The sequence below is a fragment of the Chiloscyllium plagiosum genome, unplaced genomic scaffold, assembly GCF_037043375.1.
Source record: "Chiloscyllium plagiosum isolate Xiang-an unplaced genomic scaffold, Cpla_swu_hap1 HiC_scaffold_22, whole genome shotgun sequence".
In the NCBI taxonomy this organism is placed as follows: domain Eukaryota; kingdom Metazoa; phylum Chordata; class Chondrichthyes; order Orectolobiformes; family Hemiscylliidae; genus Chiloscyllium; species Chiloscyllium plagiosum.
In genome coordinates this window covers 41,995,645-42,016,565 of record NW_028270160.1, presented here as the reverse complement: position 1 = coordinate 42,016,565, position 20,921 = coordinate 41,995,645, and the positions used below count along the sequence as shown (strand labels likewise).

At 41.7% G+C, this 20,921-nt stretch overlaps 1 protein-coding gene across 1 annotated transcript in view; it reads left to right on the top strand.

Moving 5' to 3' along the window:
• The window catches only part of cfap46 (cilia and flagella associated protein 46), a 237,577-nt gene that overhangs the window by 165,353 nt on the left and 51,303 nt on the right, over nucleotides 1–20,921 (top strand). The window contains exons 44-46 of the mRNA XM_087999267.1: nucleotides 2,339–2,506; nucleotides 5,169–5,266; nucleotides 8,704–8,777. Coding sequence (XP_087855393.1) covers nucleotides 2,339–2,506; nucleotides 5,169–5,266; nucleotides 8,704–8,777 — 340 coding nt within the window. The remainder of the gene's footprint in view (nucleotides 1–2,338; nucleotides 2,507–5,168; nucleotides 5,267–8,703; nucleotides 8,778–20,921) is intronic.

The window sequence follows — 20,921 nt, the reverse complement described above, 5'->3', positions numbered from 1 at the left end:
TTTTGTTCTGGTTTTTTAAAAGAGGGGTTGTGAGGCAGATGTGTTGAGCATGGGGTTTAGATCAGAGTAGTGCTGGAAAAGCACAGCAGGTCAGGCAGCAACCGAGGAGCAGGAAAATCGATGTTTCAGGCAAATGCCCTTCATCAGGAATGATGGAATGCTGGAGGTTTCCAGAATCTGCAGTCCTCACTTTTGCCTAGATGTGTTGAGCAATCTACCAAAACCACTGAGGTAAACAGCTTGTGAGGCCTTGGGTTTTTTTTAAAAGTTGGAACAAGAGCAGCAGCCTGGCTGGGTGTGGCCAGCTCTCTCAGACCAGGTTTTTTAGCTTTGAGATTCAGCAGTTGCTGCTGTGGGCTTGAAGAAGTAGAAATAATCTTTTCTCTTAGTTACAGCTACAAACTGGGCTTCCTCTTTGCTGCTAGGTTATCTGTATGACAAATGTATTATTCTGAATTTTGGTCTGATCCATAACACAGTGTCTGAACCACTGCAGTAATCCAAATAATGACATGCCCATCCCTCACTCACCAACAATCCCATCAATCAGGACTCATATCTGACATCACAGGACAAATTACAACCGCTTCCTATCCTGCCAGTGACCTCAATGCCTCCAGTAGTTCAACCCAAGAGAGTACATATGCAGACTGTCCTCAGCTGATCGGTGCCCTACAGTCCTTGGATCACCAGAGGACACCCACCACAGTCATATTAAACAATGCGGCTTAATGCTTTGCCAGCTGTCTCCACTAAACTGTCAATGCCAGGATTGCACCAGGTGTAGTGATTGAAAATGCAAGTGAAAAACCTTCAAATGGAACAAAGATGGCACAAATGTCCAAGCATTCAATGCTATGGTAGGTTTGTGAGTAAATGTGTGTTGAATTTTCTTATTGTTAGGGACTTTTGAAATGCAACAGGTTTTAAGGGCTTGATGCATAATTGAAACTCAATGATGGTTGATGTGGGATTATGTGCACACAATTTATTGTGAAACCTTGGAGTAGCAGCAAATATAAACATGATGCCAGAACTCTTGGGTCTAAAGTTAGTTTAGTCAAAGTGCCCCAAATGTGGTGATACCTCCACAGTGATATTTCAGCATGAAAATCAAGCAGGCTTTCACAAGCCACACTCTGGCTGAAATCAAGATTCACTGAGGGTCTCAGATTTTTCTGACCTTTTCAACTTCATCTTCAAATGAATCTGGCTTTTCTATCTCCCCAGCTGATATTTTTTCACTTCTTCACAGTGCTGCATTGGGTAGGGCACAGCAATCCACAATGATCTTGAGAGACCCTTTCTGACATGGAAAGCAGTGCACTGCCTGATGGTGCATGGATTGGAACCTGGTCTTCAGCAATCCGATGATCTGTTCTACTGCTGACCTGGTTGAGTTGCAGGAGACATTGTACCTCTCCTCTGTTGGATTTTGAGGAATCTGTGAAAGTGTCACTAGGATTTTTGAGGATCCCTCCCCCTCATCCCCATATTGCAGTTATGCATGGAGAGCAAATAGTAATGGCACCTGAAAGTGATTGAGATTGTTTGAGTCATAAAAGCATCTCCAAATGCAAGCCCACACTTTCAGGATTTGGCGTCAGCTGTCACATATCAGCAGCACCTTGATGGGAGGAAATTTTTTTTAGTTTATGAATGCTGCTGATTGTTCTCAAGGATATCTGAGATGTATATTCAATCATTTGCCCTTTGTACTTCTGGAAATCCAGCTATGGAACCAAATTAAACTCTGACTACCTGAGAATATCAGGATTTGTGGTAAATCTCAGAAAATCATTGGCCCTTTTTAATATAGAATTGGTGAGCTCTCTTGTCCATCTGTGTCCCTCCATGGAGTATTTGAATACCCTTCCAGCAATGACTTCTAAGGCTAATACCATGGATAACAAAGATTTGTGTTTTATTTAAATAGAAATGATAACTTCCTTATGTTTATCTTTAATGTGTGCTGCTGATCTAGTGTAAATAATTTTTTCTTATAGTTGATGAGTTTACAACTTAACAAGCTCTGTAGTGTCCATTGCTCCTAGTTGAGAACGTCAATGATAATGCATTACTAACAAGTTATATTCATTCACTGGATACGAACATTGCTGGCTAGGTCAGCATTTATTGTCCATTTCTAATTGCCTGAGAGAAGGTGGTGGTGAGCTGCCTTCTTTAACTGTTTCATGTGTTTAACATAAAGATTGTAGGGTGGATCACATAAAAATAAACAAATCTGCAAAAGGCTTGCAGCATAATTAGGATCCAGTTTTTAAAGGGTTCTGAAAATTTGTTCAAAAAATTTAACATGCTTGTGAACTTGTTCCAGAGCTGCACAGCTTCAATGATGATGAAAGATGTCTTGATGAAAGCAGGATTTGACACCAGCAGTTCCCAGCTTGCAGCACTTGCACATCTTCAACAAAGACTGCAAGAAGATGGAACCATGAAAAATATGCTCAAGACAGTTAATGAAAGACTTAAAACAAAATTTAAGGTACAGTACCTGAAAGTTGTCACTTCTTAAATGGCATCTGCCATTTTCTAATGTTCTGATGCATGCATGTCTTAGAGTTAAGGTGAAAGGGGTAGCAGTTTTATTTCTATCAGTCTGGCTATTTCTTCAAAATGTTTGTTTTTTTATTAAAATAATTTTGTTAACTATTATTTTTGCTTTTTTTTAGTCATTCTTCTATAGTGTTCTCATTTGGTTCTTCATTGGTTAGAGTTTAAGCCCCAATGTCAATCAGGAAAACAACTCAGAAAATCTACTCTTCAGAACATTTGATACATTCATCCCCGCCTTTGGAATATTCAAACTGTCCTTTTATACTGTCATCAATCATTGGTTCCTGCCTAATGGCTAAAAATTGAAAAACATCAGTTGAATTACATTTGCTTAAAACCTCACACACAAAAATGGTCTTCAACCACAGAATAGAGAATTCCCAGATTAATTATGCAGATCCTCGGAAGTTCAGGCACTGCTTCATAGTTAGTGGTCCTCAGGTAAGTGCTTGATGAAAAAGAGGAGTTGATTTGGGGCCGTAGAGTGGTGCAGCAGGAAAGAGAGAGTAATTGAGAAGAGTCCAAACTAGAAAGGGAAGGCAATTGGCAACAGCAACTGGGGAGGGGAGGACAATTGTGAGGGGCAACCAAGATTGTGATCAAAGTGTGGCTAGCAGTGGCCTTGGCTGCAGGTTCATAATTTTAAAATTAATCTTTTTGGTGGCATACAGCAGTTGTCATTTTAACAATCATTGGTTTGGGAGTGTGTGGAGCTGAATACCACCAACCTGGTGCCAGTGGTGTTCAGATCAATTTTGTTCTGTACAGCAGATTTCAAATATCAGAAAAGTGCCAATGCCTGTTTCAGACACAGGCCTGTTCGGCGCCTATTTTGCTTTCCTACAATGGCGAATGGAAATTTCTTGCTTGTAAAGCATGCTGTTGTCCACATTATTAGTGACTTTTAATGTCTGAAAATTACCAAATTTTAAGGTTTATAATTCAGAATATCAAAGAGAATCTTTGTTGTTTCAACAGGGCTGAATTCTATTACTTGTTAAGTTATGTTCCCGCTAATTACAGTTGTCACTTAAAGAAATTGAACAAATTGAAAGAAAAGCAACCATTTTGCTGTTTTAATGCCATTGAATAGAAAAACAATCACTTTTTTTCTCCAATTGTGCTTCACTTTTCCCTTTTTTTTGAGGACATCTATTTTTGGCGTTTTGTTCAGAGGTCTTTAGCCTTCATTCAACCCATCATTTGCAGGTTTCAGTAGGTAGTTAGATTCCTAGCTGATATTTCCTCTGCTCCTCTCCTTTCACTCAAGTCTAGATGTCAAGGTCATCCAAGATGGTTCCCATTTAAGCATGTCTAAGCGAGATGTCATGATTATGTAGCTGGTAATAAAATTCAAAATTGTGATCACTATCACTGATTCATCCTCATAAACAGAACAAGACATTGTAAATTCCTAGTAATAGTTAACAACTATTCAAGATTTTGTATGATTCTTTAACTCAATCAATAGACTAATCTCAGGGCCAAATGTCTTTATTCTTTCGTGGGATGTTAGCATAATTGGTTAGCCCACATTTGTTGCCTAACTCTATCTCTCTTCAAGAAATGTTTATTCTATATTCATATGAACTCTATATGACAAAAAAATCTGACAGTTGGCCATTGATCTGTGTAGTAAATTAACTGCTTTCAACTGGGGTGATGGTAAGTTTAGCTTGAGATATCCGTGATATAAGAAGGAGAAAAGCAAAAGGGCCATTTCCTTCTAAATTGAATGTAATTGTTCTTCAGCCTTCTGAAGAAGTATAAGCAAAGCATTTATATATTTGTCCTTATTACTGTCATACATTGTCAGCTAAGTATGTTCTACATGCATATATGATATCTGTGTATGTTGGTTGGAAAAATATTGATTAAGTTTGCTATCCCCAGTTAATAAATAATGAATTGGTAGTGGACACGTCCCGGAGAGTAATGCAGAATGAAAAACCTCAGTAAAAAGAGAAAGGAGACATTTAAAGAGCAAAAAGGTACACCTGCCTACTTTCCAGAAAGAGAAATGAAAGTAGACTAAATGTCATTTGAAAAATGCAGGAATGTCAATAAGTGATACACAAAATGGAAAGATGTTAAAAGTACAGATTCACTGTCAGATATTTCCCCCTCTGCATTGACAACTTGGGCTGTTTACAGATAATAATAGTAACATCTTTCAGCCTAGTTGTTAAATGATCGACATATAAATTTGAGTGCCTGACTCAACCGAGGTATGACCTAATTATTGATAGATATAACGTGCTGTGCAGTACGTATGAGCTACATCTGTCTCAGAGCAGTGCTACAATAGGTGCTGGTCCTTTGCTTAAAATACTCAATTCAATTGGAAAAAAATTTAAAAGCAAAAGTATATATTTTAAAAATCACACTATTGGAAATCATTGTAAATTATAATGATTGATCATGGAGTTTAGTGGGATGTCACATCATGAGAAATCAACAGTCTTATGTATTATGTTGACTAGTAATCTGTACTTCAGCAACCTCTAACCACCAGCTAGACAAGCACAATCTCACCTGTCAAAACAAAAAGAAATGGTAGTTTCATGTTTTGTTTCCTCAACTCTTTATAGGCTTGGAAGAATGTCACTGTTCAGCTGCAGCACCTTAGTTTCCTGAGTGAATTTCCTTCTAACTTTAATGTATTTATTCTTCAGCATTCTGAAGACAGGTAAACAAAGCATTTATATCTTTATTTCAATGTTCTCTTTTGATTATTATGGAAGAGGAGTTCTATATTCTGTTTCTAGGCATGTATTTTGCTGAAATAATATCTTAAAATTGAAAGGAAGTCTGCTATGATTTTTTTTAAATTAAGGAGCACATGTTTAGAAGCCCAGGACAAGCAGCAACATCCAGCCATGTGAGCATGCCTCCCAACACTGAGTTTCCAACAAAAGGCCCCTCAAAATGAAAAGAGAATGCAGGAGGCCCACAGTCTTTTATCTGACAGGGTAGAGATGTGGACGTAAAGGAGGTTGGATCAGCCATAATCCTATTCAATGGTGAAATAGGCTTGAGGGGCTGAATGACCTACTCCTGTTCCTATTTCTTATGGTTTTATGGTCTTATTATCATTCATTGACTGTGTAAATATATTGATGCTGGAGAGACAAGCATTCCTTGTTAAATCCCAATTGCAGATGCAGTTTACCAGTTCTTTTTCTTTCTTTGCCGTTCCTGTTGTTTGATAAAAGTTAATGTTACAAGCTGATAGAAATCTCCACAACATCTGATGCTCCCTCATTCAAAAATGACAAGCTAATATAGGTACAATGGAAAGAATCACTATCCTTCAGACAGGATTATAACCTCATTCATGTAGGTACAGCTAAAATGACAGTCATTCACGCAACCGACCATGTAAAATGAATATACTTTTACAAATGTCAGATTTTATGCACATTTAAGGGCCGTTTGTACCACCCATGCACGCTTGTCATATTTTATTTTTCTCTTCCCTCCCACTACTTCAAAGTGCTGTCCTGGGATCTGCAGCTGGGTTAAAAGGAAAGAAACCCTTTATGAAACTCTTTGAATTGACAGCCAGTTGGGAAATTTCAGACTGATTATTGAAAGTAATGTTACCAATCTGAAAATCCTGGTTTTGTACTCTTCCCCATTTCCGGATTCCAGAGATGACTTCATTCAAGAGGGCAAGGGTGTACTTGTTGAACAAATGTCATGGTGTAAAATGAACCATTTGAGGGAACAAAATGAGAGAAGGTAGAACAATTCTGTTGATAGAACAAAGAGGTTTTAGTAATGGGATAGATTTGAAAAAGGTTCTGCAATTCTTTAAGATACTTCACCTTTGATTTTGATGTCTCTACATTCTTATCCAGATATTCTGTTATCTGCTGAATTCCTGGAATCAATATCAGAAGCAAAGGTGTTGCCATGAGCTAAAAAATAATGACAATGTTTTTATTGCTATTGAGGTTAAGAGAAATTTCTGCTCATCCAGTTTGCTGTTGATTAGGCAGTTGGAAAACGTGGGAACACTCTTTTGGAAAATAGAAAAGAGAAACTGAGATGGATTTTGGGAAGTGATGCTCTTCTTTCTGTTAATGGAAATAATAAAGAATGGGGCCCACAAACAGGCAAGCACATTGTCCAAATTAAGACAATTACATTTTTAAAGCTACATATAGTTTCCAAATGTTTGAAATCTTCTGCCATCAATGACTCAGGTAGTAACAAGCTGATCGCTAAGTCAAATGCTTCTGAGTTCAATTCTCACTCAAGGAAATAAGCATAAGAAGTCAAGGTTGAGGATTACTGTAAGGGGTGCCACCATTCAAATGAAAAATTCAGTAAGGCCCTATTTTCTGCTTAGACAAGTGCAAAGAGATTGCATGGAGCTATTATGAAGAATTGCAGCAGAATTACCCTGGTGTCTTGGTCAATATTTATCTCTTGATTAACTTCCAAAATTATATTATCTAATCCATATGACAATGCTATTTGTGGAACCTCTGGATTGCTGTGTGCAAAATTGGCTACTACAAGCCCACTGACTCCCACAGCTACTTAGACTACACCTCCTCCCACCCTACCTCCTGTAAAAACACCATTCCTTATTCCCAATTCCTTCGCCTCTGCCGCATCTGTTCCCAGGATGACCAATTCTATCTTAGAAAATCCCAGATGGTCTCCTTCTTCCAAGATTGCAATTTCCCTTCCCATGTGATTGACAATGCCCTCCAGTGCATCTCCTCCACTTCCCGTACCACTGCCCTTGAACCCCACCCCTCTCAACACAACAAGGACAGAACCCCCCGACTCCTCACCTTCCACCCTGCCAACCTCTACATACATCGCATCATCCTCCGCCACTTCTGTCACCTCCAAACGGGCGCCACCACCAGAGATATATATTTCCCTCCCCACCCCTATCAGCATTCCGGAGAGACCATTCCCTCCTTGTCAGGTCCACCTCCCCACGCCACCGCTAGAATTGCAATACCTGCGCCTACACCAATCCCCTCACTTCCGTCGAAGGGCCCAAAGGATCCTTCCACATTTGACAGAAATTTACCTGGACCTCTACCAATATCATCTACTGTTTCTGTTGCACCTGGTGTGTGGTCTCCTTTACATCGGCGAGACAGGATGCCTTCTTGCGGATCAATTCAGAGAGCATCCCTGGGACACCTGCATCCACCAACCCCACCACCCTGTGGCTGAACGCTTCAAATCCCCCTCCCACTCTGTCAAGGACATGCAGGTCCTGAGCCTCCTCCATTGCCAGACCCTAACCACTCGACACCTGGAGGAAGAACGACTCATATTCCGCCTTGGGACCTTGCAACCACACGGGATGAATGTGGATTTCAACAGTTTTCTCATTTCCGCTCCCCCCCCCCCGCCCCCACATTATCCCAGTCCCAAGCCTCCAACACGGCACTGCAGTCCTGATCTGTCCATCACCTTTCCCATCTACCTGCTCCCACCTCTCCCCCTGATCTATCACCTTCTCCCTCACCTACCTATTGCTTTCTCAGCTACCATTCCCCCCCCACCCAACTCCAACCCCCCTCCCACTTGTCTCTGACCTACCCCTCCCAACCCCGGCCCACAAGCCTCATTCCTGATGGAGGGCTTATGCACAAGATGTTGATTTTCCTGCTCCTCTGATGCTGCCTGACCTGCTGTGCTTTTCCAGCACCACATTCTCGACTCTGATCTCCAGCATCTGCAGTCCTCACTTTTTCTATTGCATTTCAGACATCACACAATAATGAAGTGGTGACCCACAGCTTAAACACACCACCAATCATCTCTCTCTTGAAAGAGCAGCCTTATGGTTCTTTGGGACTATAGCAACACTACCTTTATCTTACCTTCAGATATGCTTAATTGGCTATATAATTGCATTTGAGATATCTGGAGGTTGTGAACAGTGCTGTATAAGTCCAAGTCTTTTCTTTTTCAAGTAATATTGACTTGTGTAATAGAAGATAAAAGTTTGATAACTTTAATCAGGAACTAGCTCGTTAAATTGACCCAGTAGAGAGATGTGTGAAAAGTGACAGCCATATCAAGCTCTCTGTAATGTAGTTTCTTGGGAAGATGAAAACTTACTAATATAGCGGTCTCTTACAGATCCATGCTATATGGAGCACTTCTTGAGAAACCAAAATCAAGAAGCATTGAGAAAAAGGGCAAAGGCGGTCAAAGTAAGCTAATTCACTGTTAATGTTCTGAAATGATATCTGCTGTTTTTTGTTAATATGAAATTGTAATATTTGCACTTTGAAATGTCGTTTATTAATAGAGTTGTTACACAGAAACAGCCTGTCAAATCTAAACCCATTATTTGTAGACAAATCTAATCAGTTCCATTTCCTCACTCTATCCCCATGACCTGTACATTTAACTCCTTCCAAGAGCGCTTCCAGTTTCCTTTTGGATACAATGATCATCTCGGTTTGAACCAGCTTTTGTAGACAACAAGCTCCAAGTCATGATCTCACTTGCTTTATGGTAGTATGCTTTGCCACCTGTATCTCTTGCCCAGAATCTTTAATCTATGTCATTTAATCCTAGTGCTGTTGACTCATGGGAGAATGCTTTCCTTGCATGTCTTAGTGAATGTGTCATAACCTTGCATGTTTCTATCAAATTTCTGCTCAAGTTCTTTAAGACAATTGGGATTTAGCTTCTCGTATCTAACCATGTAGCTTAAATCCTTTGTCTCTGAAACCATTCTACCCGTCTGAATGTAAAGTCCAAGGTCTAAAATGAATTGTTATGCATTTTCATGTCATGGAAGAATAGCACTAGGATAATAGCTTAAAATGAAAAAGATAGCTTAACAAAGAAGCAATTGTATAACATTCCTCATCTGAGGAAATTTTGTGAAATTTAATAAATCATTGATTCTTATGCTTGATTTCAAATCACTCTCTGACTTCACCTTCCTGAGTTCTAAAGCCCTCTGAGATCTCTGTGTTTATTTAAATCTGGCCTAATATAAATCTATGATGTATATTGCTCCACAATTGGTGACTGTGTCTTCATCTCCCTGGATGCTAAATTTGAAATTCTCACTCTAGACTATGCCTTCTAAATATCACCATTTCATCCTTATGCTGCTTTCATATGCTGATAACAGGTAGCAGCTGGAAAGGCACTGCATGGGCCTTTTTTATGAAACAAACATTGAGCTTGTGTGGCTATGCAAAAAATGTACAAGTAGCACATCCTGGGAAAAAAACTGTTATGCTCAAAAACAAAATGTTATAGTTAACATTGGATGCGGCAACATTTGCCAAGATTGCTCTAGGGCAGTTGAGTGTTGTCTAGTATTTTTGGGAAGCTTTGATCCTTCAGATCCTTATAGAGGCCACTGAACTACATACTGGAGGCAAGGGAACAAATTTACAAAGATTTGCTAAATGGAAGAGCACATGGAAGGGAGAAAAGTGCTGAGAAAAGGGCAAAATTAAAACATGAGAGTAAACTTACAAGTGTAAAAGCTTTAATCAGTATTTAAAAAGAGAACGATTAGTAGAGATAAATGTAAATCTGTTATGTCCACTACGGGAGTTTCTATACCAGAATACACAAACGTGGCAGTGTCCTTCACAGAAGAAGACGCAAGTAACTTCACAGAAATTGTAGGGAACCAAAGGTTGAATTTTGAAGAAGGATTGAATGAAATTTGATAGTGCTTTTTTAAAAATAGTGCTAGAGAAATTAATGGGATTGAAACTGATAAATCACCAAGACCTGATCATCTACATCCCAGAGTACTAAAGGACATGACCATGGAATTGTGGATGAGTTGCTTGTCACCTTTGAAAATTCTATAGATTCTTGAACAGTCCTGGAAAATTGAAAGGTGGCAAATGTAACCTCATTATTTAATAAAGCTGGAGGATGTGGGGTTTAGGGAAAAATAAGGAATTATAGATCAGTTAACCAATTGTGGAGCAATATACATCACTAATAGGGAAAATGTTAGAATCTACTTAAAGGATGTGATAATGAGGCACTTTGAAAATATCAATGGGATTAGAAAAAGTCAAAAGTGATTTATGAAAGGGAAATCATGTTTGACAAGCATTCTGGTCTTTTTAAGGACATAACTAGTAGAATGGATAAGAGAGAACCAGTGGATGTGGGCACGGTGACACAGTGGTTAGCACTGTTGCTTCACAGCGCCAAAGACCCGGGTTTAATTCCCGCCTCAGGCAACTGTCTGTGGGGAGTTTGCAGACATTCTCCCCGTGTCTGCGTAGGTTTCCTCCGGGTGCTCCGGTTTCCTCCCACAGTCCAAAAACATGCAGGTCAGGTGAATTGGCCATGCTAAATTGCCCGTAATGTTAGGTGAAGGGGTAAATGTAGGGCAATGGGTCTGGGTGGATTGTTCTTTGGAGGGTCGTTGTGGACTTGTTGGGCCGGAGGGCCTGTTTCCACACTGTAAGTAATCTAATTAAAACCTTTGAAAAAATATTGAAAGCACAACAAACATAAAATAAAAACAAAGCGCATGTGTTTGGGAGTAATATGACCACATAGATTGAGAATTGGTTAGCAGACAGGAAATAGAAACAGAGTAAGAAGGCACTGGGGTACCAGAAAATTCAGTGCTTAAACCCCAGTTATTCACAATGAAGATCATTGATTTGGATGAGGAAATCAAATATAATACTTTAAAATTTGCTGAAGACACAAAGCTAGGTGGGGTTGTGAGTGGTGAACAGGTTATAAAGCAATTTAAACATGATATAGACAAGTTAAGTGAGTGACCAATTTGTAGCAGGTGCATTTTATAATGTTGCTAAGTATGAAGTTGTCCATTTCAGTGAGAAAAACAGATTAGGGAGTCATTAAGAAGTTATTAAGCAAGTTAGACAATGGAGAACCAGTGGATGTGATCTATTTGGATTTATAGAAGGCCCCTGAAAAGATGCCTCACAAGAGGCTGCTAAATAAGATAAGAGGCCATGGTGTTAGGGGTGAGGGACTGGTGTGGATAGAGGATTGGCTGACTGGCAGGAGGCAGAGCGTGGGGATAAAGGGTTTTTCAGGATGGCATATAATAAATGAAGTTCCGTGGGATCAGTGTGAAGACCTCAAACATTCACATAATACATTAACAATGTAGGGCAGCACAGTGACTCAGTAGTTAGCATTGCTGCCTCATAGTGGCAGGGACCTGTGTTCAATTCCACACTCAGGTGACTGTATGGAGTTTGCCTTTTCTCCCCGTGTTTGCATGGGTTTCCTTGGGATGCTCTGGTTTCTTCTCACAGTCCAAAGATGCACACATTAGGTGGATTAGCCAAGCTAAATTGTCCATCGTGTTCAGGGATGTGCAAGATACGTGGACTAGCCATGGGGAATGCAGGATTAGAGGGATGGGGTGGGTCTGGATGGAATGCTGGTGTTATGGAATAATCACTCAATGCTCTATTAAAAAAATTACCAGCAGACGCAGAAAATCCTTCACGAAATTAAACTTTAATCTTGCAAAATCAAAGTTGTGGGAGCCAGCAAAATGTCTTCCTGACTCCCCATAATCTCTTTGTTCTCCTGCAATTTATACAGGTATTCTTCCCGCGCTTATCTGATAGCATTAGCATACCCAATCATACTGGCTTGCTTTGCCTTTCTAAACTAATCATCATCTGCCACACTGGTTCCCTCCAGCACACTTAACCTATTACATTACAACACCATCATCTTCAGCATTAGCTCATCTCAGACCAACAGGTCTCACACAGAGAAAGAATACAAGGAGGTGAACACCCAAAGGCCAAATCTATCACCAGATCTCCAAAAGCGGGCAATAACAATTTCCAGGGTCCAAACCTCAAAGGATTCTCTCTCCACACCTGGAGTCACAGGCCAAAAACCTGTCCCCCAATAACAGGAACAGGAACAGGAAAAAAGACCTTAATTTTAATACTTTAAAATTTGCTGAAGACACAAAGCTAGGTGGGGTTGTGAGTGGTGAACAGGTTATAAAGCAATTTAAACATGATATAGACAAGTTAAGTGAGTGACCAATTTGTAGCAGGTGCATTTTATAATGTTGCTAAGTATGAAGTTGTCCATTTCAGTGAGAAAAACAGATTAGGGAGTCATTAAGAAGTTATTAAGCAAGTTAGACAATGGAGAACCAGTGGATGTGATCTATTTGGATTTATAGAAGGCCCCTGAAAAGATGCCTCACAAGAGGCTGCTAAATAAGATAAGAGGCCATGGTGTTAGGGGTGAGGGACTGGTGTGGATAGAGGATTGGCTGACTGGCAGGAGGCAGAGCGTGGGGATAAAGGGTTTTTCAGGATGGCATATAATAAATGAAGTTCCGTGGGATCAGTGTGAAGACCTCAAACATTCACATAATACATTAACAATGTAGGGCAGCACAGTGACTCAGTAGTTAGCATTGCTGCCTCATAGTGGCAGGGACCTGTGTTCAATTCCACACTCAGGTGACTGTATGGAGTTTGCCTTTTCTCCCCGTGTTTGCATGGGTTTCCTTGGGATGCTCTGGTTTCTTCTCACAGTCCAAAGATGCACACATTAGGTGGATTAGCCAAGCTAAATTGTCCATCGTGTTCAGGGATGTGCAAGATACGTGGACTAGCCATGGGGAATGCAGGATTAGAGGGATGGGGTGGGTCTGGATGGAATGCTGGTGTTATGGAATAATCACTCAATGCTCTATTAAAAAAATTACCAGCAGACGCAGAAAATCCTTCACGAAATTAAACTTTAATCTTGCAAAATCAATGTTGTGGGAGCCAGCAAAATGTCTTCCTGACTCCCCATAATCTCTTTGTTCTCCTGCAATTTATACAGGTATTCTTCCCGCGCTTATCTGATAGCATTAGCATACCCAATCATACTGGCTTGCTTTGCCTTTCTAAACTAATCATCATCTGCCACACTGGTTCCCTCCAGCACACTTAACCTATTACATTACAACACCATCATCTTCAGCATTAGCTCATCTCAGACCAACAGGTCTCACACAGAGAAAGAATACAAGGAGGTGAACACCCAAAGGCCAAATCTATCACCAGATCTCCAAAAGCGGGCAATAACAATTTCCAGGGTCCAAACCTCAAAGGATTCTCTCTCCACACCTGGAGTCACAGGCCAAAAACCTGTCCCCCAATAACAGGAACAGGAAAAAAGACCAAAAGACCCCACACAATCTGAACGTGCACGCAACACATGCAAGTCAGGCATCTCCTTTGGGACAAGGCTTCAGCACCACAGCAGACATCAGATTATTGAAGCAAAGCAGCGAACCTGCAGTGGAAGAGGGGACTGGGCCAGAGTCCACTGGAACAGCAGGGATCCGTCGCACAGCAGGACACACTTAAAAAAAGACTTAACAAGAGGAAGAGCACAGCAAAAGACTAAGACAACAACAAGCAATACAAAACCCGCAACAATCCCAAATGCAGCAAACCAAGCCCCTGATCTGCCCAAAACACCATCTAATCAGCCCAAGGCCTGCTGAGTCCACCATGCCACCCGACCAGTCGCATCCAATTACTCACCCATTGCAGAGAGGGCATCAGCAGATTAATCAATAAATTGCTGCTGGTCGTAACAGATATAATTAATCCACCCAGCATTCGTGCAAATCCCAGTGGCAGGGATAAGTGACTCCCAGCCCACGGGCAATGTCACTCCTGGTCCAAAACATATTGGAGACACTCCTTGGCTAACCAATACCAAGGATGTGTATTACTAGACCAGGGACATACTCCCGTTTAGGGCATGATAGGGCAGTGGCATGAGCAAGCGAGATCTGCCAGGTCCACCAATAGGTCCCTTCCTGTTACCAGACACTGGCTCCCTCAGTATTTCCTGTGTGTGGATAGACTCATGTATGATAGTTAGCTGTTGCATGTATTACTTAAGTTCAAGTTCCAGTTGTTCCAAGCTCGGTCCCTCATATGGATCCCTCCACTTGGGCACTGGCATGGGTCTACCGGTAAGCATTTCATGCAGCACCAAGTTAGTTTGCATATGGTAGCTCAGTTAGTGCAGCGCATCAACCCAGTTAAGATTGGAGCTCGCACAAATCTTACTCCGCTTAGCTTTCAAAGTACTGTTAATCCATTCCACCATAACCTGGGACTGGGGATGATACACACAACCAAACCTTTGCTTAATCTGCCAAGTCATTGGCAGACCCATTACCCAAACTGATCTCTGATGGTAGGCCAAACCATGGAATAACTTCAGCCGTTTAAAGCGTTACCACTGTGCCTGCCCCTGAATATTTCAACAGGGTCACTTCTGCCCATCTACTAAACCTGTCAATGACCACCAACAGATCGCCCTTTTTTCTCACTGTCCTTATCATGTCTGCACAGTTGATCACCAAATGCTTAAATGGCCCATCAGATACAGGCATATGTCCTGCAGGGGTTGCTATCCCCTTTCTGACATTACTTTGAGAACAGATATCACATTGCGATAATATATAACCCACTGAACCCTACAAGTAAGGTGACCAAAAGCCATCCATTTCTATTTACCTCAGCACTTCCCCTCTAGCACAGTGATCCAACCCATGTGCTGCCGAGGTGAGAATGGTCAACAAACGGGTGGGTGCCACCAACAAACCTTCTTCTGTGCACCACAGGCCTTCCTGGTTATGCCTACCCTCCCCCCCCCAAACAGCAAAGAAAATTTACAGCCCAGCACAGGCCCTCCGGCCTTGTAAGCCTGAGCCAATCTAAATCCACTGTCTAAACATGCCCATACCCTTCATGCTTTTGTAGACCTCAATCAGGTCCCCCCTCAATCTCCTTTTTTCTAATGAAAACAATCCTAACCTATTCTATATAATCAGCATCTGCCATACCAGGCAACATCCTCATAAACCTTCTCTGCACTCTCTCCAAAGCGTTCACATCCTTTTGGTAAAGTGGCGACCAGAACTGTACACAGTATTCTAAATTCAGTTGAACCAATGTCTTGTACAATTTTAACTTGGCCTGCCAGCTCTTATACTCAATACCCCGTCCAATGAAGGCAAGCATACCAAATGCCTTCTTGACCACTCTATCCACCTGAGCAGCAATCCTCAGTGTACAATGGACCTAAATTCCTCGATCTCTCTGCTCATCAACATTTCCCAAGGCTCTTCCGCTTACAGTATAGTTCACTCTAGAATTGCCGGACTTCCCAAAATGCATCACTTCACATTTGCCTGGATTGAACTCCATCTGCCGCTTCTCTGTCCAACTCTCCAGTCTATCTATATCCTCCTGTATTCTTTGATAGTCCCCTGTGCTTTCTACTACTTCATGTCATCTGCAAACTTACTGATCAGACCGACAGTACCCTCTTCCAGATCATTTATGTATATCACAAACAACAGTGGCCCCAGCACTGATCCCTGTGGAATACTACTGGTCACCTTTCTCCATTTCGAGAAACTCCCTTCAACTACTACTGTCACCTGTTGCTCAACCAGTTCTGTATCCACCTAGCTAGAACACCCTGTACACCATGTGACTTCACTTTCTCGATTAGTTTACCATGAGGAACCTTATCAAACACTTTACTAAAGTCCATGTATATGACAACTACAGCCCTTACTTCATCTATCAACTTGGTCACTTCCTTGAATAACTCTATTAAGTTGGTAATGCACAATCTCCCTCGAACAAAACCATGTTGCCTATCACTGATAAGTGCACTCTTTACCAAATATAAATAGATCCTATCCCTCAGTGCCTTCTCCAGCAACTTTCCCACCACTGACATTAGGCTCACTGGTCTGTAGTTACCCGGAATATCTTTACTACCCTTCTTGTACAGGGGGGACAGCGCGAACAACCCTCCAGTCCTTTGGCACCCCATCTGTGATTATGGATGCTACAAAGATATCTGAGAGGGCTCCTTTTAGCCCATTTGATTCTTCATTTAAGATTGGTCCTAATCTCCCGATATTCCTTCAAAGCCTGTTCTGTTCTTCCTTGCCTGGCCTTTACGTGCGCTTCCCTTTTCCTCTTGGCTAGTCATTTGATTTCTCCTGTCATCCACGGTTCACGAACCTTGCCTTTAAAGGTCGCTTCACCTTGTATCACAATGGTGTCGACTATGATTGGCTCCAGATCTAAACAAACCTGGAGCGCAATGACAGCCGAAGCGCGGACACAAGCCAGTCCATCTGCTTCATCTGCTGCCTGATTACCCTTAACCACCAAATCACCACCTTCCTTGTGTGTCTGACACTGTATAATCATCAATGATGCTTCATCAATGTGGTTGTCAACTTGACAAGCTGCTGCCAATGTTGTACGGGATCCTCATTGCTCCTCCAGAAGCCCCTTATCACGACAGCTTCACTCTGTAAATGCTGCAGGTTGACAACCTCACAGTGCCACCACTCCCCTAAGACTTTACTCCAAGTCTCGTCAAAAAATCACTGTACAATGCAGCTCAGACTAAGGTTGCTTAGCCAAAGGCAGTAAAGCTTAAGCAGCTGTCCACCATTTTCCCCAAGTTTCCCAAATATAACCATCTATGTCGCCTATCCAATATACATTGGCCTATCTGACTTCCTGCAAGTGAGAAGTCGCTCTACGTACACTAAACCCCTCATGTGTACATCCCAATTTTAATTCTAACTGCAATAAAGCATCCCTACCTACCGAGAGACTAATAAAGGCAAAACTACTAGTTAACTATCCATTTGTAACCGTACTGAAACTGTAAGCCTACTCAACTGCGGTCTACCCGAGAACACTACGGTCCTAATAAATTTACCCAGCATAGGAAGGTGGGAGGCATACTGAGGTTGGAAGCAAACATATGTAGCTCCAGTATCTATCATCATAGGCATAAACCGTCCTTCTACACTAACCTGTAAAACAGGATTCTGTTCAGCCTCCTGTATATAATCACAGGGTGCTGTCTCTTCCTACTCGGGTTCCCTGGGCACCCTCAGCACACCCTATACGGATTAACAGGCCAATTGGGCCCGTACAGGGATTTTGTGGCAGGACAGCTGGATATCCCTTACTCATAGGTCCACTCTGGGGCCAGGAGGGCCAGGTACGATATGGGCAATTTCTTCTAAAATGGCTTGGTAGATAACACCCCCAACACACTATTCCTGATGTTCTCTGAATCTGACTTCTCTCCATACTGCTTGGCCCCACCATCTCCTCGTCCCTGTCCTTGGAGACCCCAGTTCAGTCTAGGCAGTTGATTAAGTTTGTTTTGCCCTTGGTATGGTACTTGTGGAAAAGCCCCTCCAAAAATGTTTATTACCGGCATGGGGTTTTCAGGCCCTTGCCAGGTGGCGTTAGAGGGTGCTCCATGGACAGGCATATTATTCATCACAGTAGCGCCGATCAGCCCAGTTGTCACTGGCAACATTGTCTTGCTTTTCCCTTGTTCTTTCTTTTTAAGTTCCTGAGCTGCAGCAGTGTCAACTTTCATTGCACCTCCTCCTACTGGTCAGCCAGCTCCTTTATGTCTTTCCAGTATCTTTCAACCGCATGGACTATGTGTTCTCTGAACTCCTGGTGGGCCATGGATATCAGACCCACTACCTCCTCCAACTTAGCTTTGACTTGAGAAGGTTTTGCCTCAGCAATAGCAGTCCGAAACATCGTGGTCAGCAGCTGACTACCTTCCGCAGCCTGTTCTGTTTCAAGCCTCCATCTTTTCAACTGATTGTCCAAATAGGCTGCTTGGTTTTCAGTGTCTCCAAATGGATCCCCTCTCAAAGCTATGGGATCAGTCTTACGTGGGCAACAGTCTAAGGACCTGCCATAGCCTTTGTTTTATTCAATCAAACCCAGCACCATCAATCATCGGATTATCCACCACATTCTTCAGGTGGGCTCAGTCCATTACCGCTCTTAATGTTGAGAGTCCCACCACTGTATTAGCGGTGCCTTCACAGCCAACAACTGTCCTGTGGTTTCATTTTCAAAGGCTCTAATCCACTTTCCTACTCCATCATGTAAACTGGGCAACACATTTCTCAGCCTTTCCAGATCCTGGGTTCCCCAAGGAATGTATAACAGCTGTCTCCCCTCTTTTATAAACAAACGTAGCACCTTCCCCAGTGGGAGCTTCTTTCCCTTATTGAAATTGCTACATTGTGATTCCTCACCAGATTTCAATTCTAACCTAACATGTATTTCAGCATCCTCCCCTGTGTTACTGCCTCGTTACCTGTCCTCCCTCTTGTTTCTTTTTTTAAACACATTCTGTTCTGGATCAGTTGCATCCAAATCTAATTCCCCCATTGTCTCTATTGTCCCCTTATCACAAGACAATGTGTTACATTCTCCTCACCCAAATGGGGGAGAGTTGCCCCAAGCCTTCCAACCCAGGAAATACAGATGTGGACCCCTGCTGGGCCTCCATACTGGAAGCTTCTTTATTCTGCACTAAACATGGAGATGTTCTCATCCCAGCTTTTGTGCAGAGAAACTGCTCATCCTGCTCTCTGGCACCCCCTGGTCGCAACTGGTGCCTGGAAAGTCATTCCCAAACCTTCCCTAAATTCCATACAGCCGTAAAACTTTCCTACTCCTATTCCCTCTTGTTTGATTTACCCTTAGGTCAGTAATTCTTAATTAATCCTTTCATATCAGTGCACATATTTCTATCATAGGTATCCTCTTTTGGCCATTTAATTAATAAATACTTAGTTCTTTTTTCATATTTTCCAGAAATTTTTACACTGGAAATTTCTTGCTCAGTATCTCAATTTCAGTCCCATATCAATCTATCAGTTCCTAAACGTCTTCAATTGCAGCTAATTAATACAAACAACCTATTCTCATTTATTCAGCTTAAACCAATGTAGGAGTGCATCTGCAAATTACTAACAGTTTCTTGAAAAACTCTTAAATTCTGACAGTGCAAAATAAAATCGAAATACCCCCAGATCTCGAGCTCCAGGGAAACAAAACACAAACATTCAACCACCAACAAACAATTATGCATACAAACCAGATCACAATGATTAAACTATAGAGTCTCTCTCTCTCTCTCTCTCTCTCTCACACACACACACAGAATCGTTCTGCAAGCTAGAGCTGCTCTTTCTCTCACACAGACAAAGCCTTTCTACAAACCAGAGCTTCTGTCTCTCTCTCTCTCAGAGCCTTGCCTAAACAGATCCTTTGTTGTTTTCCAGAAGTACAGTCTGATTATCATACAGGCCTCTAAAACATTCAACAGTCTAGTAACACTTTAACACAATGACTGTTCTCTACTATTTTGCTTTTAACCATCCACTACCAATCTGCAGGCTTTCTAAACAGGTCTATTAGTGTTTTTAGTAAAACAATTTCCCCTTATTTATTCTGCCTTATCTGTTCAGGCCCTTGTTTCCCGCGAGGTGGTATCTATTGGGTCTTATATTCACCACATGGAATTTTTACTACCACCACATGGACTTTTACTAACCACCACATGGAATTTTATTATCACCATGTGGAATTTTTACTAACCATCACGTGGAATTTTTACTAACCACCATGTGGAATTTTTACAAATCTCTTTATTCTATACTACTCACCCCTCTGCGCAATTTTCCTGAACAATCCTCTGTGTCTCCCCAAACTTTCATCTACCATCCACCTTCTGGTTCTTTGAATCGGAGAGATCCACCAACAGCTTTCTTTGCACTTCTGCATTTCCAGGACCTCCCTTACTTGATAGGTTATAGTCCGAATTAACAGCAAAATGTTTATCGTTGTTGTGGGTGGCCAGCCCTTCTCTGCTTCAGGGAAGTTCTTGGTTCAGCTGAAAAGTGCCTTGAAGCTGCATCTTCTTTTCAGAGGGAATGGTCTCTTTCCGATCTCATCCTTGTCGCCAAATTTGTTGTGGAAGAATCACTCAATGCTCTATAAAAAAATTACCAGGAGACGCAGTAAATCCTTCATGAAATTAAACCTTATCCTTGAAAAATCAAAGCTGTGGGAGCCCGCAAAATATCTTCCCCAATCTCTTTGTTCTCCTGCAATTTATACAGGTATTCTTCCCGTGCTTATCAGATTGCATTAGCATACCCAAACATACTGGCTTGCTTTGCCTTTTTAAACTGATCATCGTCTGGCAAACTAGTTCCCTCCATCACATTTGACCTATCATATTACAACACCATCACCTTCAGCATTAGCTCATCTCCCAGTCATTTAACTAACCTGTCACAATGCCCTACCATTATCTGTTCCTGGAGCCCTGTAACATGATCCTGGGCATGCATTGCAACACTAAGTTAACCACATAACTGTCAGAATAACTTCCATACTGTTTGGAGGGTCAGTGCAGTTTCCATGGGCCAAATGGCCCACTTCCAC